At 47.1% G+C, this 15,481-nt stretch overlaps 1 protein-coding gene across 1 annotated transcript in view; it reads right to left on the reverse strand.

The window, feature by feature from the left end:
* Positions 1–8,949: 8,949 nt before the first annotated feature.
* lsm3 (LSM3 homolog, U6 small nuclear RNA and mRNA degradation associated) overlaps positions 8,950–15,481 on the reverse strand; it is a 39,325-nt gene continuing 32,793 nt past the window's right edge. Inside the window, exon 4 of the mRNA XM_072473089.1 lies at positions 8,950–9,247. Within this exon, the coding sequence (XP_072329190.1) occupies positions 9,167–9,247 (81 nt within the window). The 3' untranslated portion in view covers positions 8,950–9,166. The remainder of the gene's footprint in view (positions 9,248–15,481) is intronic.

A 15,481-nucleotide genomic window follows, 5' to 3' on the forward strand; every position in this document is an offset into this window, starting at 1 on the left:
GTGGCTGTGATGGTAGCTGCTGCCCTGTGTCCGTCTGCAGTTATTGTGCTATGGATATATCATTCTCTCCCTTTGCTGTTACCCACCCCGTGGACCTGCCTTTCAGCATAAAAGTATCAATTCCCTTGTCTCTCCACTTTGAAGTTACCTCTTCTTTAAACCATTGTTTTCCCCGAGTCACATAAACACTTGCTTTTCTCACGGCTATGCGAGTTAGGTCATTTGGACATTCTGAATTCTCCCTCTCTGTACCCGAACAGGCGCCGGAATGTGGCGACTAGGGGAGTTTCACAGTAACTCCATTGCAGTGTTAATGTAAGCCGACTTGTGACATTGATAAAGATTATTATTATTAATCTTTCGGGTACAGAGAGGGTAATTTGGACAATCTGGGGTCCAGAGCCAATACTGAAGACTCCTAGGGCAACTTTTGCCTGACTGTATACCACTGTGCGTCACCTCTGCTGGGTATGTCCGGCCGGTGGGACAGGACTTACCCAGGGTTGGTGGTGGCGGCACCTGGAATAGCCTACTAGGCATAATTCTGTGAGTATGACTGCATCACACTGCTGCTTGACTAGTCTGTGGTTTGACTAGTCTGTGGTACAGCTGTTCCAATTTTGACACAAGCCCTCAGACGTTAGTAAGGAGGACATTGGGAGGTCTGGGCTTGCTGTTGATATTTCTGGTGTCCAGATCGATGCCAGGTGGTCCATTCGGTTTCCTTGTAGACTTTTGAATATTTTTGATACAACTGAGTGGCCAGGCCATTTCAGAGGGTATTTAAGACTGACTGCTGTGGGGTCTGGAGGAGTTGCATGCAGATTCCCTTCCCTAAAGGTCATTAGCAAACTCGGTGGGTTTTGTGACAATTGAATTGTAAATTCCAGCAGTTGTCAATTTGAACCCGTGTCCCCCAGAGCAGTCTGGATGTCTGTTTCTGTGACTATGCCACCACCATCCCAAGGTACTGAGGTTTACTGCCATAAAATAGTGACTGTGGAATTTTTTTTTCATTCTTTCAAGGCTTCCATTAGCATTTGCTGCCCAACCCTAATTGCTCGAGAACGTTGCTTCGAGGACAGCTGGAGCCTCAGGTTTAACTGCCTCAGGAGAGTGACAGAGCAGCCAGTACACAGTACAGTGAAAAGTATTGTTCTGTGTACAGTCCAGACAGATCATACCAGACATGAAAAAACATAGGACATACGATAGATACACAATGTAAATACATAGGCACAGGCATCGGGTGAAGCATACAGGGTGTAGTGCTGTACATTGGAGAGGATGGCTGATCAGATCAGTTCAGTCGATAAGAGGGTCGTTCAGGAGTCTGGTTTCAGTGGGGAAGAAGCTGTTTTTGAATCTGCTTGTGCGTGTTCTCAGACTTTTGTATCCACAGCCCGAGGGAAGAAGTTGGAAGAGAGAATAAACTGGGTGGGAGGGGTCTTTGATTATGCTGCTCGCTTCCCCCGAGGCAGTGGGAGGTGTAGACAGAGTCAATGGATGGGAGGCAGATTTGTGTGATGGATGTGTTCACGACTCTCTGTAATTTCTTAGTCTTGGGCCGAGCAGTTGCCATACCAGGCGGTGATGCAGCCCGATAGGATGCTTTCTATGGTGGATCTGTAAAAGTTGGTAAGAGTAAACGTGGAAATGCCGAATTTCCTGACAAAGTATAGGCGGTGTTGCGCTTTGTTGGTCGTAACGCGACCTGGGTGGTCCAGGACAGATTGCTGGTGATGTGCACACCCAGGAATTTGAAGCTGTCGACCATCTCCACCTCGGCCCGTTGATGCAGACAGGGGTGTGTACGACACTTCGCTTCCTGAAGTCGATTACCCGCTCCTTAGTTTTGCTGACATTGAGGGAGAGATTGTTGCACCATGTCACCAGGTTCTCAATCTCTCTCTTATAATCATTTCTGTGAAGGAGTATTCTCCACCAAATGGTCTAGCTCTGATTTAAAGATTACGCCCCTTGCCCTCGACTTCATCAGTTCCTTGGAAATTTTTCAAAGCGTCCATCAAACCATTCCTTAACCTTCCGCATTGCAGGAAACAGAAGCATGTTATATGTGATCGCTCCTCAGAAACATGGAGGTTGACAACATGTTGGTGGATCTGTGATGCATGATTCCAAGCCAACAAGTCTTTTCTAAGATGTGGTGCCCAGTATTGTCATGATACACACCAGTATATCATGGTGCAGACACACACACACTGATGGACACAGCGGGACCAATCACCAGTTAGAGCACACTCACTATAAGGACAGGGGGCATCAGAGTTCCCACCCACTCGGGATGCAGCCTCTTAGAAGGACAGAGCTTACAGCTTACCGCACAGATCCTCACCATGTGCTGAGTGCATAGACTGGTTAGGACAGGCATAGGTCTTTAGTTTAATCTAACATCGTGTTAACCCACAGTGAAAGTATGTTCAACAGTTTCTAACTTAAAATAGTACAACGTTATTTTATTAAGTGTTGGTGGCCTGTATGTGTTCCACGGATCCAGAGCACCCAACACATCATGGTACCAGGAGTTGAGGGATATTAGAACTTCTTAGACCTACCTGCAAGTGATTTGCCTTCCACCAGCATACCGTCATCCTGCAAAATGGACAGCGTCCGCCCGCCGCCGCCGCTCTGCATCACCGGTAACCTGGGGGCCAACTGGAAGATATTCAAACAACGATTCCAGCTCTACCTGGAAACCACAGACCGGGAAGCTGCCTCAGACACCAGGAAGATCGCTCTCTTCCTATCCACGGCCGGGGAACATGCCATCCACATTTTCAATTCTCTCACCTTTGCTGTGAAGATAAATCAAAATTCAAGACGGTCCTCCTCAAGTTTGACACTCACTGCAGCGTGGAGGTGAATGAAAGTTTCGAGCGCTATGTATTCCAACAGCGTCTGCAGGGTAAGGATGAACCTTTCCAGTCCTTTCTCACCCACCTCCGCATCCTTGCGCAGTCCTGTAATTACGGGCCCACCTCCGACTCCATGATACGCGACCAGATTGTTTTCGGTGTTCAGTCGGACCCCCTACGCCAGCAGCTCCTCACGGTAAAGCAGCACACCCTAACGACCGCCATCGAGACCTGCGTGCTACACGAACACGCCACTAGTCGGTATTCCCACATCAAAGCGGCTGAAACGGCGCTGCAAGGTCCCCAGGAGGCAAAACGGGTCCAAGCAATCGAGCAACTCCAGGGCCTCAGCCTGGATGAGGGCGGCCATTTCTCACGCTTTTCGCGGACTCCCGCGCTTGTGCGCACCGAACGAGGGGACGTCGACGAACGTACTGCGTAGGCGCGCACCACGTACGGCCGCACCGTGCATGCGCGGTGGCGCAGCGAACGTACTGACGCTACAACATGCGGCAACTGTGGCTCCGCCCACTTAAACCGGCAATACCCTGCCAAATCCCGACGATGCCTGCGATTTGGCAAACTTGGCCACTATGCTGCTTTATGCAGATCAGCTCAGCCTGCCAACTCTTATCGCTCCAGCCAGCCTCGCAGGAATGTCCGGGCCATTCAACTCACGGTCACCGAGTCCGATGCGGACCTGCTACCCGATATTAACACCGAGGACCCGAAGGCGCCTTTTTGAGTCAGTATCGTTACAAAAAAACAGGGTGTCCCTGAAGCAAAGAATCCAGCCTCTATCGGTATACAGCATCGATCCAGACGATGAGTGGTGTGCCACCCTGACGGTCGACCAGAATTCGTCGCCCACCTCAGAGACTTCATTTATGAACTTTGCGAAGTGATGGACTCTTTGAATTGTTTCGTTGCTTTGTTTGATTGTTTCCCTGGTTTGTATATAGTGTTGATCTCGTTATTCTTGTTACATACTGCTTCTCTGCACCAGGCACCTTCCCATGTAAATAGCTTAGTTCTCACGTACGTAGTCCTGTAAATATGTCTTCGCACCCCACACGTAGTTAGGAACATTCTCACCATACATTATTTATTGCGCACACATGCATTTTTTTTATAAAAGGGGGGATATCATAATATACACCAGTATATCATGGTGCAGACACACACACTGATGGACACACAGCAAGACCAATCAACACACACAACACCGCAGCCAATCACCAGTTAGAGCACACTCACTATAAAGACAGGGGGCATCAGAGTTCCCGCTCATTCGGGATGCAGCCTTAGAAGGACAGAGCTTACAGCTTACAGCACAGATATTCACCATGTGCTTAGTGTTTAGACTGGTTAGGACAGGCATAGGTCTTTAGTTTAATCTAACATCGTGTTAACCCACAGTGAAAGTATGTTCAACAGTTTCTAACTTAATAAAATAGTGTTCTATTTTAAGTGTTGGTGGCCGGTATGTGTTCCATGGATCCAGCGCGACCAACACATCAAGTATTGCACACACTAATCCAGATGAGGTGCACAGAATTGCACACTACTCCAGATGTGCTGCTCTGATACTCCCAATATAACACAGGAATATAGGGAACAGGAGCATTGGTCCCATCAAGTCTGTTCCGCCATTGAAACAGGTCACGCTGATTATCTCGGCGCCATTTTAGCTTAATATCTTCTTAATATACGTTTATATTCTCATTTCCTTTGATGTTATCAGTATGCAGAAAGCTATCGTTTTTGATGTGGAAACATTTCTCTACGTCGGCCCTTTGTGAGAGACCAGAAAGGTCCATATGTTTTAATGCAAGAAGTATTACGGGTAAGGCAGATGAACTTAGAGCTTGGATAAGTACTTGGAACTATGATGTTGTTGCCATTACAGAGACCTGGTTGAGGGAAGGGCAGGATTGGCAGCTAAACGTTCCAGGATTTAGATGTTTCAGGCGGGATAGAGGGGGGTGTAAAAGGGGAGGCGGAGTTGCGCTACTGGTTAGGGAGGATATCACAGCTGTACTACGGGAGGACACCTCAGAGGGCAGTGAGGTTATATGGGTAGAGATCAGGAATAAGAAGGGTGCAGTCACAATGTTGGGGGTTTACTACAGGCCTCCCAACAGCCAGCGGGAGATAGAGGAGCAGATAGGTAGACAGATTTTGGAAAAGAGTAAAAACAACAGGGTTGTGGTGATGGGACTCACTTAGTGCCAGGGGCTTAGACTGGGCAGAGTTTGTAAGGCACATCCAGGAGGGCGTCTTAAAACAATATGTAGGTAGTCCAACTAGGGAAGGGGCGGTACTGGACCTGGTATTGGGGAATGAGCCCGGCCAGGTGGTAGATGTTTCAGTAGGGGAGCATTTCGGGAACAGTGACCACAATTCAGTAAGTTTTAAAGTGCTGGTGGACAAGGATAAGAGTGGTCCTAGGATGAATGTGCTAAATTGGGGGAAGACTAATTATAACAATATAGGCGAGAACTGAAGAACCTAGATTGGGGGCGGATGTTTGAGGGTAAATCAACATCTGACATGTGGGAGGCTTTCAAATGTCAGTTGAAAGGAATTCAGGACCGGCATGTTCCTGTGAGGAAGATGGATAAATACGGCAATTTTCGGGAACCTTGGATAACGAGAGATTTTGTAGGCCTCGTCAAAAAGAAAAAGGAGGCATTTGTCAGGGCTAAAAGGCTGGGAACAGACAAAGCCTGTGTGGAATATAAGGAAAGTAGGAAGGAACTTAAGCAAGGACTCAGGAGGGCTAGAAGGGGTCACGAAAAGTCATTGGCAAATGTGGTTAAGGAAAATCCCAAGGCTTTTTACACGTACATAAAAAGCAAGAGGTTAGCCAGGGAAAGGGTTGGCCCACTGAAGGATAGGCAAGGGAATCTATGTGTGGAGCCAGAGGAAATGGGCGAGGTACTAAATGAATACTTTGCATCAGTATTCACCAGAGAAGGAATTGGTGGATGTTGAGTCTGGAGAAGGATGTGTAGATAGCCTGGGTCACATTGAGATCCAAAAAGACAAGGTGTTGGGCGTCTTAAAAATATTAAGGTAGATACGTCCCCAGGGCCTGATGGGATCTACCCCAGAATACTGAAGGAGGCTGGAGAGGAAATTGCTGAGGCCTTGACAGAAATCTTTGGATCCTCACTGTCTTCAGGTGATGTCCCGGAGGACTGGAGAATAGCCAATGTTGTTCCTCTGTTTAAGGGTAGCAAGGATAATCCAGGGAACTACAGGCCGGTGAGCCTTACTTCAGTGGTAGGGAAATTACTGGAGAGAATTCTTCGAGACAGTGTCTACTCCCATTTGGAAGCAAATGGACGTATTAGTGAGAGACAGCATGGTTTTGTGAAGGGGAGGTCGTGCCTCACTAACTTGATAAGACTTTTTCCGAAGAGGTCACAAAGATGATTGATGCAGGTAGAGCAGTGGATGTTATCTATATGGACTTCAGTAAGGCCTTTGACAAGGTCCCTCATAGTAGACTAGTACAAAAGGTGAAGTCACATGGGATCGGGGTGAGCTGGCAAGGTGGATACAGAACTGGCTAGGTCACAGAAGGCAGAGAGTAGCATTGGAAGGATGCTTTTCTAATTGGAGGGCTGTGACCAGTGGTGTTCCGCAGGGATCAGTGCTGGGACCTTTGCTGTTTGTAGTATATATAAATGATTTGGAGGAAAATGTAACTGGTCTGATTAGTAAATTTGCAGACGACACAAAGGTTGGTGGAATTGCGGATAGCGATGAGGACTGTCAGAGGATACAGCAGGATTTAGATTGTTTGGAGACTTGAGCGGAGAGATGGCAGATGGAGTTTAATCCGGACAAATGTGAGGTAATGCATTTTGGAAGGTCTAATACAGGTAGGGAATATACAGTGAATGGTAGAACCCTCAAGAGTATTGAAAGTCAGAGAGATCTAGGAGTACAGGTCCACAGGTCACTGAAAGGGGCAACGCTGGTGGAGAAGGTAGTCAAGAAGGCATACGGCATGCTTGCCTTCATTGGCCGGGGCATTGAGTATAAGAATTGGCAAGTCATGTTGCAGCTGTATAGAACCTTAGTTAGGCCACACTTGGAGTATAGTGTTCAATTCTGGTCGCCACACTACCAGAAGGATGTGGAGGCTTTAGAGGGTGCAGAAGAGATTTACCAGAATGTTGCCTGGTATGGAGGGCATTAGCTATGAGCAGCGGTTGAATAAACTCGGTTTGTTCTCACTGGAACGACGGAGGTTGAGGGGCGACCTGATAGAGGTCTACAAAATTATGAGGGGCATAGACAGAGTGGATAGTCAGAGGCTTTTCCCCAGGGTAGAGGGGTCAATTACTAGGGGGCATAGGTTTAAGGTGAGGGGGGCAAGGTTTAGAGTAGATGTACGAGGCAAGTTTTTTTACACAGAGGGTAGTGGGTACCTGGAACTTGCTGCCGGAGGAGGTGGTGGAAGCAGGAACGATAGTGACCGCAAGAAACTTCAGAGTCGTGAACACCACCCAGTCCATCACACGACCCTGCCTCCCATCCATTGACTCCATCTACGCCTCCCGCTACCAGGGGAAAGCGGGCAGTATAATGAAAGATCCCTCCCACCCGGCTTACTCTCTTCCTCCAACTTCTTCCATCGGGCAGGAGATACAGAAGTCTGAAAACACGCACGAACAGACTCAAAAACAGCTTCTTCCCCACTGTCACCAGACTCCTAAATGACCCTCTTATGGACTGATTTCATTAACACTGCGCCCTGTATGCTTCATCCGATGCCGGTGCTTATGTAGTTACATTGTATATGTTGTGTTGCCCAATTACGTATTTTCTTTTATTCCCTTTTCTTCTCATGTACTTAATGATCTGTTGTACACGTGACAATAAACAAATCCAATCCAAACCAATTTAAGGGGCATCTTGACAAATACATGAATAGGATGGGAATAGAGGGATACGGACCCAGGAAGTGTAGAAGATTGTAGTTTAGTCGGGCAGCATGGTCGGCGCAGGCTTGGAGGGCCGAAGGGCCTCTTCCTGTGCTGTACATTTCTTTGTTCTTTTTTTTGTCGACAGGGAATTCAGGAGGAACCTCTTTGCCAAAGGGAATGGTGAAAATGCAGAACTCGCTACCACAAGAAGTGGCTGAGGTGAATACAATAGAGGCATACATAGATACATAGAACATACAGTGCAGAAGCAGGCCATTCGGCCCATCGAGTCTGCACCAACCGATTTAAGCCTTCACTTCCACCCTATCTCCATAACCCAATAACCCCTCCTAACCTTTTGGACACTAAGGGCAATTTATCACGGCCGCAGTTCGGTAAGCACTGGGGAGAAACGAAGGTCGTGCAGATAGGGTGCAATGAAGGAGGGTAAAAGGAGGCTTGTGTGGAGTATAAACATCGATAAGGACCAGTTGGGCTGAATGGCCTGTTCTGTGCTGAAAATTCGACGATCACATATTCCCACACGGGGCATTCACACACGGGACAGTAACCAAAGTTCCTCTCTCCGACCCATAAACGCTGAAGATAGTTGGGGAACTCAGATGTCCCAGTATAACCCAGGAACTGCAACAAAGACATTCGCAGCCTGCAAGCTTCAGGTTTTACGGTGAGCAACACATTTAAATGATCCTTCTGATAGATCAGAAGACACATGCTTAATTACTTACTCTTACTTTAATCAATAAATTAAGGGTGGGTAAGAATCATTGTCCCTGGTCAGGCGAGCTCAATATTCATTCACTGTACAGGTGAGCTTTAACATGTGTGTTTGCTGTAACACCGGAGACGCAGAAAGCTGAGGGAGCGAGTGCTTTACTTCCCTGGTTACTGAGTGTCGAGCGATGTTTGTTCAGTAAATATCCATGTGTTAGGTCTGTTTACCTGGATTGTGAGTGAGGCTCTTTCTACTAAAATTACTGCAAAAGATTAAAAAGGCGCCACCTGTCGCCTTACCTGTGGCGAGTCAGTGGTTTCAACTGAACAACATTGGGTTCGAGAGAAAGAGGTCAAGTTCAGTCTATAATCAAGTGTAGCTGAAAATCAAGGTGTAGAATTTGAAGGCCAATCTTTATTAAAACAAACAAAAATATTTTATTTACTTCTGACAAGAGCCCAGGCTCCTTTTAAAATTAAACAACGTACATGCCTTTCGCATCGTAATATTGAGGTACATTTTATAAAAATAATATCGGAGCATTGTCTCCATCAACTGAAAAATATAATCACAGATTGAAGTTCAGTCCACAATGTTCAGTTTGGTTTTGTTTAAACGACCCTTAGCGGAGGAGCAACAAGAACAACACCATCACCACGGACAAACAGCATTGGGATATTCCTCTTAGTGGACTGGGGAGAGAAAGGATAACAGAGATTGAGAATAAAACATTGTTGATAAAGTTGAGATCATTTTATTGATGGATGAAGACATGTATTTGAAGGACAGAGGCTCCTTTCCTGTTGCTGTTTATCTACCTACCAAGTACACTGGACATTGAAAGCTATGGATTCCTGTGTTTTCACGTTGTTTTGGGCAGCATTGGCTGGGAGAGTTTGATTAACAAACTCAGGTACAGAACTCAACCCGTTGTGTGCTGTAACTGCTGCAACTCTTTGTTACCACTGAAAGTGAGCTGTGAAAATCCCAATTCAAAACAGACATAGTGGTATCTGTAACATGAGAGTCACATATATCCCATGCTCTCCCACCTGTGGCCTGTCGTTGCCTGGGTTTCATTCATTGCTGTCCTCACCCAAGTTGGGATTCAGTCTCCTTTCCACTCTCTTAAACAAAAGACAGCAACAAATTGTGAATACTGGCACATTTTTCAAACTTGCAAACAGTAAGTGGAAGCAGGTAGAAACATTTGTCCAAGGTTATTCCCAACAGAGGGAGAGTTTGGTTTGTACATAGTAAATGCCTTCCATGGCATACTGCACAGAATCCACAGGCCAGTACTGGGGAACATTATTCAATAGTGGTGTAGAGTGCCGTCCGGGTGCCACTTGAATGCAATGCTGGCTGCAGCCTTCAGAGTAACACTGATACACAGGCAGCTTTGGGGCACTCCAGCCACCTTCCTGCAACCTGGAATCTCAAGTCCCTTTGCACCACCTTTAAGCAGTGCACTAACACGGTGGCTTCAGAGAATTGAAGTAGGCGTGGCAAGGCTCAAAGAACTCGCAAACCGGACAATGCAACCAGAACGAAACCACTAGAGACACAAAGCGAGATAAAGAACCCTGGAGAACACCGCTCCTTGCACTGACTGGGACTCCGGTAGACACAGGAACATAAATGGGAGTGGGGGTAGGCCAATACCAGCCTGACCTGCTCCGCCATTCAATAAGACCATGGCTGTTCTGCTACAAAAACTTTGCTTTTCCGCTCAATCCCTAGATTTCTAAAAATCTACTGCCCTCAGTCTTGAATATATTGAACGATTGAGCGCCCACAACCTCTTTGGACAGACAATTCTAAAGATTCACGAGGGTAATTAGGAATGGGCAATAAATGCCGACCTGGTTAGTCAGTCATGTCCACATCCGATGAACAAATAAATAGGATTCACACCCCTTGCCTGAGGAAGTTTCTCCTCATCTCCGTCCCAAATGGGTAATGCTTTATGCAGAGGCTATAACCCTCTTGTTGCAGCCAAGAATAAGCCGTCTCTCATTGTCTGGACCTCCAAGAACTTCAAATGTTTCAGTGACAATCACAATATTTCAGGAATAAAACGCTTCCTGATAGGAGTAGTCACGGGGAAATGGCTGTGGAGCTGAACAGGTTTTTTGGGTCGGTCTTCACAGTGGAGGACACAAATAACATGCCAGTGACTGATGGAAATAAAGATATGATAGAACATAGAACGATACAGGTGAGGACCTTGAGATGATTGTAATCACTAAGGAGGCAGTATTGGGCAAGCTAATGGGGCTAAAGGTAGACAAGTCTCCTGGCCCTGATGGGATGCATCCCAGAGTGTTAAAAGAGATGGCTAGGGAAATTGTAAACGCACTAGTGATAATTTATCAAAATTCACTAGACTCTGGGGTGGTCCCAGAGGATTGGAAAGTAGCAAACGTGACACCACTGTTTAACAAAGGAGGTCGGCAGAAAGCGGGTAACTATAGGCCGGTAAGCTTAACTTCGGTTGTAGGGAAAATGCTGGAATCTATCATTAAGGAGGAAATAGCGGTGCACCTGGAGGGAAATTGTCCCATTGGGCAGACGCAGCATGGGTTCACAAAGGGTAGGTCGTGTCTGACTAATTTGGTAGAATTTTTTGAGGACGTTACCAGTGCAGTAGATAACGGGGAGCCAATGGATGTGGTATATCTGGATTTCCAGAAAGCTTTTGACAAAGTGCCACACAAAAGGTTGCTGCATAAACTAAAGATGCATGGCATTGAGGGTAAAGTGGTAGCATGGGTAGAGGATTGGTTAACTAACAGAAAGCAGAGAGTGGGGATTAATGGGTGTTTCTCTGGTTGGCAACCTGTAACTAGTGGGGTCCCTCAAGGATCAGTGTTGGGCCCGCAGTTGTTCACAATTTACATAGATGATTTGGAGTTGGGGACCAAGTGCAATGTGTCAAGGTTTGCAGATGACACTAAGATGAGTGGTAAAGCAAAAAGTGCAAAGGATACCGGAAGTCTGCAGAAGGATTTGGATAGGTTAGGTGAATGGGCTAGGATCTGGCAGATGGAATTCAATGTTGCCAAGTGTGAGGCTATGCATTTTGGGAGGAATAACAGCAGAATGGATTATTATTTAAACGGTAAGATGTTAAAACATGCTGCTGTGCAGAGGGACCTGGGTGTGCTGGTGTACGAGTCGCAAAAAGTTGATGTGCAGGTGCAACAGGTGATTAAGAAGACTAATCGAGTTTTGTCTTTCATTGCAAGAGGGATGGAGTTCAAGACTAGTGAGGTTATGCTGCAATTGCATAGGGTGTTGGTGAGGCCGCATCTGGAGTATTGTGTTCAGTTTTGGTCTCCTTACCTGAGAAAGGACATATTGGCACTGGAGGGAGTGCAGAGGAGATTCACTCGGTTGATCCCAGAGTTGAGGGGATTAGATTATGACGAGAGGTTGAGTAGACTGGGACTGTACTCATTGGAGTTTAGAAGGATGCGGGGGGATCTTATTGAGGCATATAAAATTATGAAGGGAATAGATAGGATAGATGCGGGCAGGTTGTTTCCACTGGTTGGGGAAAGCAGAACGAGGGGGCATAGCCTCAAAATAAGGGGAAGTAGATTTAGGACGGAGTGTAGGAGGAACTTCTTCACCCAAAGGGTTGTGAATCTCTGGAATTCCTTGCCCAGTGAAGCAGTTGAGGCTCCTTCTTTAAACGTTTTTAAGAAAAAGATAGATGACTTTCTAAAGAATAAAGGGATTTAGGGATATGGTGTACGGGCCGGAGAGTGGAGCTGAGTCCACAAAGATCAGCCATGATCTCATTAAATGGCGGAGCAGGCTCGAGGGGCCAGATGGCCCACTCCTGTTCCTAGTTCTTATGTTCAGTAATCAAAGCAATAAACGCAGGCCCAGCCAGCAACACCAGTAACCCACTGCCGATACTGACTGTCGCTTCTGGATGCCCTGTTCCCAACTATTCACAATGTGGAGATGCCGGCGTTGGACTGGGATGGGCACAGTAAGAGGTCTTGCAACACCAGGTTAAAGTCCAACAGGTTTGTTTCAAATCACTAGCTTTCGGAGCGCAGTGAGTGAAATGACGACTGTTTTAGTCTCTTCCTCAGTCTCTTTCTCCACTATCGGAAAGCACTCAATATTCACTTGGCATCTTCTATATTCATGCAGCAGAGGTTAGGTAAAAAAGTGTTGGGGAGGGGGATTGCAGTATACTGTCCAACACGGAACTCACAGACTAAAGTCTCAATGCCCATGAGAGAAGATAGAGCACCTTTCAATGAGCATGATATCATGCAGTGTAGTGCAATGGATACTGTCAAGATGAATTTTAGGAAACTGTTGACAAAGTATTGTGTAAAGGCTGGTTAACAAAATCAAGGTCCATAGAATATAGGATGAGTGCCAGTCCAGATAACAAATTGACATAACGGGAGAAAACAGTGAACTGGGTAAATGGTTAATGTTTCAGACTGGATGGTGGTAAACAGCAGTGTTCCTGGGTCAGGATCAAGGGTCTGTGCTAGGACCACTGTCTTTTTTTTTGCTTTTTATAAATGACTTGTGTCATGTGAGAGTACCTTTAAAAAATGGATGTTTAGGCAATGTACCTTTAAGAAATGGTACGAAGTCTTACAACACCAGGTTAAAGTCCAACAGGTTTGTTTCGATGTCACTAGCTTTCGGAGCGCTGCTCCTTCCTCAGGTGAATGAAGAGGTCTGTTCCAGAAACACATATATAGACAAATTCAAAGATGCCAAACAATGCTAGGAATGCGAGCATTAGCAGGTGATTAAATCTTTACAGATCCAGAGATGGGGTAACCCCAGGTTAAAGCGGTGTGAATTGTCTCAAGCCAGGACAGTTGGTAGGATTTCGCAGGCCAGATGGTGGGGGATGAATGTAATGTGACATGAATCCCAGGTCCCGGTTGAGGCCGCACTCATGCGTGCGGAACTTGGCTATAAGTTTCTGCTCGGCGATTCTGCGTTGTCGCGGGTCCTGAAGGCCGCCTTGGAGAACGCTTACCCGGAGATCAGAGGCTGAATGCCCTTGACTGCTGAAGTGTTCCCCGACTGGAAGGGAACATTCCTGCCTGGTGATTGTTGCGTGATGTCTGTTCATTCGTTGTCGCAGCGTCTGCATGGTCTCGCCAATGTACCACGCTTCGGGACATCCTTTCCTGCAGCGTATGAGGTAGACAACGTTGGCAGAGTCGCACGAGTATGTACCGCGTACCTGGTGGGTGGTGTTCTCACGTGTAATAGTGGTATCCATGTCGATGATCTGGTACGTCTTGCAGAGATTACCATGACAGGGTTGTGTGGTGTCGTGGTCACTGTTCTGAAGACTGGGTAGTTTGCTGCAAACAATGGTTCGTTTGAGGTTGCGCGGTTGTTTGAAGGCAAGTAGTGGGGGTGTGGGGATGACCTTGGCAAGATGTTCATCGTCATCAATGACGTGTTGAAGGCTGTGAAGAAGATGACGTAGTTTCTCCGCTCCGGGGAAGTACTGGACGACGAAGGGTATTCTGTCGGTTGTGTCCCATGTTTGTCTTCTGAGGAGGTCGGTCCGGTTTTTTGCTGTGGCGCGTTGGAACTGTCGATCGATGAGTCGAGTGCCATATCCCGTTCGTACGAGGGCATCTTTCAACGTCTGTAGATGTCTGTTACGCTCCTCCTCGTCTGAGCAGATCCTGTGTATACGGAGCGCTTGTCCATAGGGGATGGCTTCTTTAATGTGTTTAGGGTGGAAGCTGGAGAAGTGGAGCATCATGAGGTTATCCGTGGGTTTGCGGTAAAGCGAAGTGCTGAGGTGACCATCCTTGATGGAGACGAGTATGTCCAAGAATGCAACTGATTTTGGAGAGTAGTCCATGGTGAGTCTGATGGTTGGATGGAACTTATTAATGTCATTGTGTAGTCGTTTCAGTGATTCTTCGCCGTGGGTCCAAAGGAAAAAAATGTCATCGATGTATCTGGTGTATAACATCGGTTGAAGGTCCTGTGCGGTGAGTAGCTCCTGTTCAAACTTGTGCATGAAGATGTTGGCGTATTGGGGTGCGAATTTGGTCCCCATGGCTGTTCCGTGTGTCTGAATGAAGAACTTGTTGTCGAAGGTGAAGACGTTGTGATCCAGAATGAAGCGGATGAGTTGCAGAATTGCGTCTGGAGATTGGCAGTTGTCGGTGTTGAGTACTGAGGCTGTTGCAGCAATGCCGTCGTCATGGGGGATGCTGGTGTAGAGTGCCGAGACGTCCATTGTGACGAGGAATGTTCCTGGTTCAACTGGTCCATGGGTGCTGAGTTTCTGTAGGAAGTCCGTCGTGTCGCGACAGAAGCTGGGCGTACCTTGTACGATGGGTTTCAAGATGCCCTCGATGTAGCCAGAGAGGTTCTCACACAGGGTCCCATTGCCTGAAACGATAGGGCGGCCTGGTGTGTTGGCCTTATGTATTTTTGGGAGGCAGTAGAGATCTCCAATGCGGGGAGTACGTGGGATGAGAGCACGTAGGGTGCTCTGAAGATCTGGATCCAAGGTCTTGATCAGTCTGTTAAGTTGGCGGATGTGTTCCTTGGTCGGATCTGCGGGTAACTGTCTGTAGTGTTCTTGGTTGTTCAGTTGTCGGTATACTTCTTTGCAGTAGTCCGTTCTGTTCAGTACGACAGTGGCCCCCCCTTTGTCTGCTGGTTTGATGACGCTGCTGTGGTTGGTCTTGAGAGCGCGGATGGCATTGCGTTGTGTTTGGGTGACGTTCGGGGTTGTCTTGTGAATGCGACTGATGAATCTGGCATTGACGCGACTCCTGACGGCTTGAGCATACATGTCGAGTCTAAGGCAGCGGCCTTCCGGAGGGGTCCAATTCGACTCTTTCCTCTTCGGTTTCCGCACCGCAGATCTCTCGGTCTGCTGTTCCGGTTCA

Source organism: Scyliorhinus torazame, chromosome 13, assembly GCF_047496885.1.
Source record: "Scyliorhinus torazame isolate Kashiwa2021f chromosome 13, sScyTor2.1, whole genome shotgun sequence".
Lineage (NCBI taxonomy): Eukaryota > Metazoa > Chordata > Chondrichthyes > Carcharhiniformes > Scyliorhinidae > Scyliorhinus > Scyliorhinus torazame.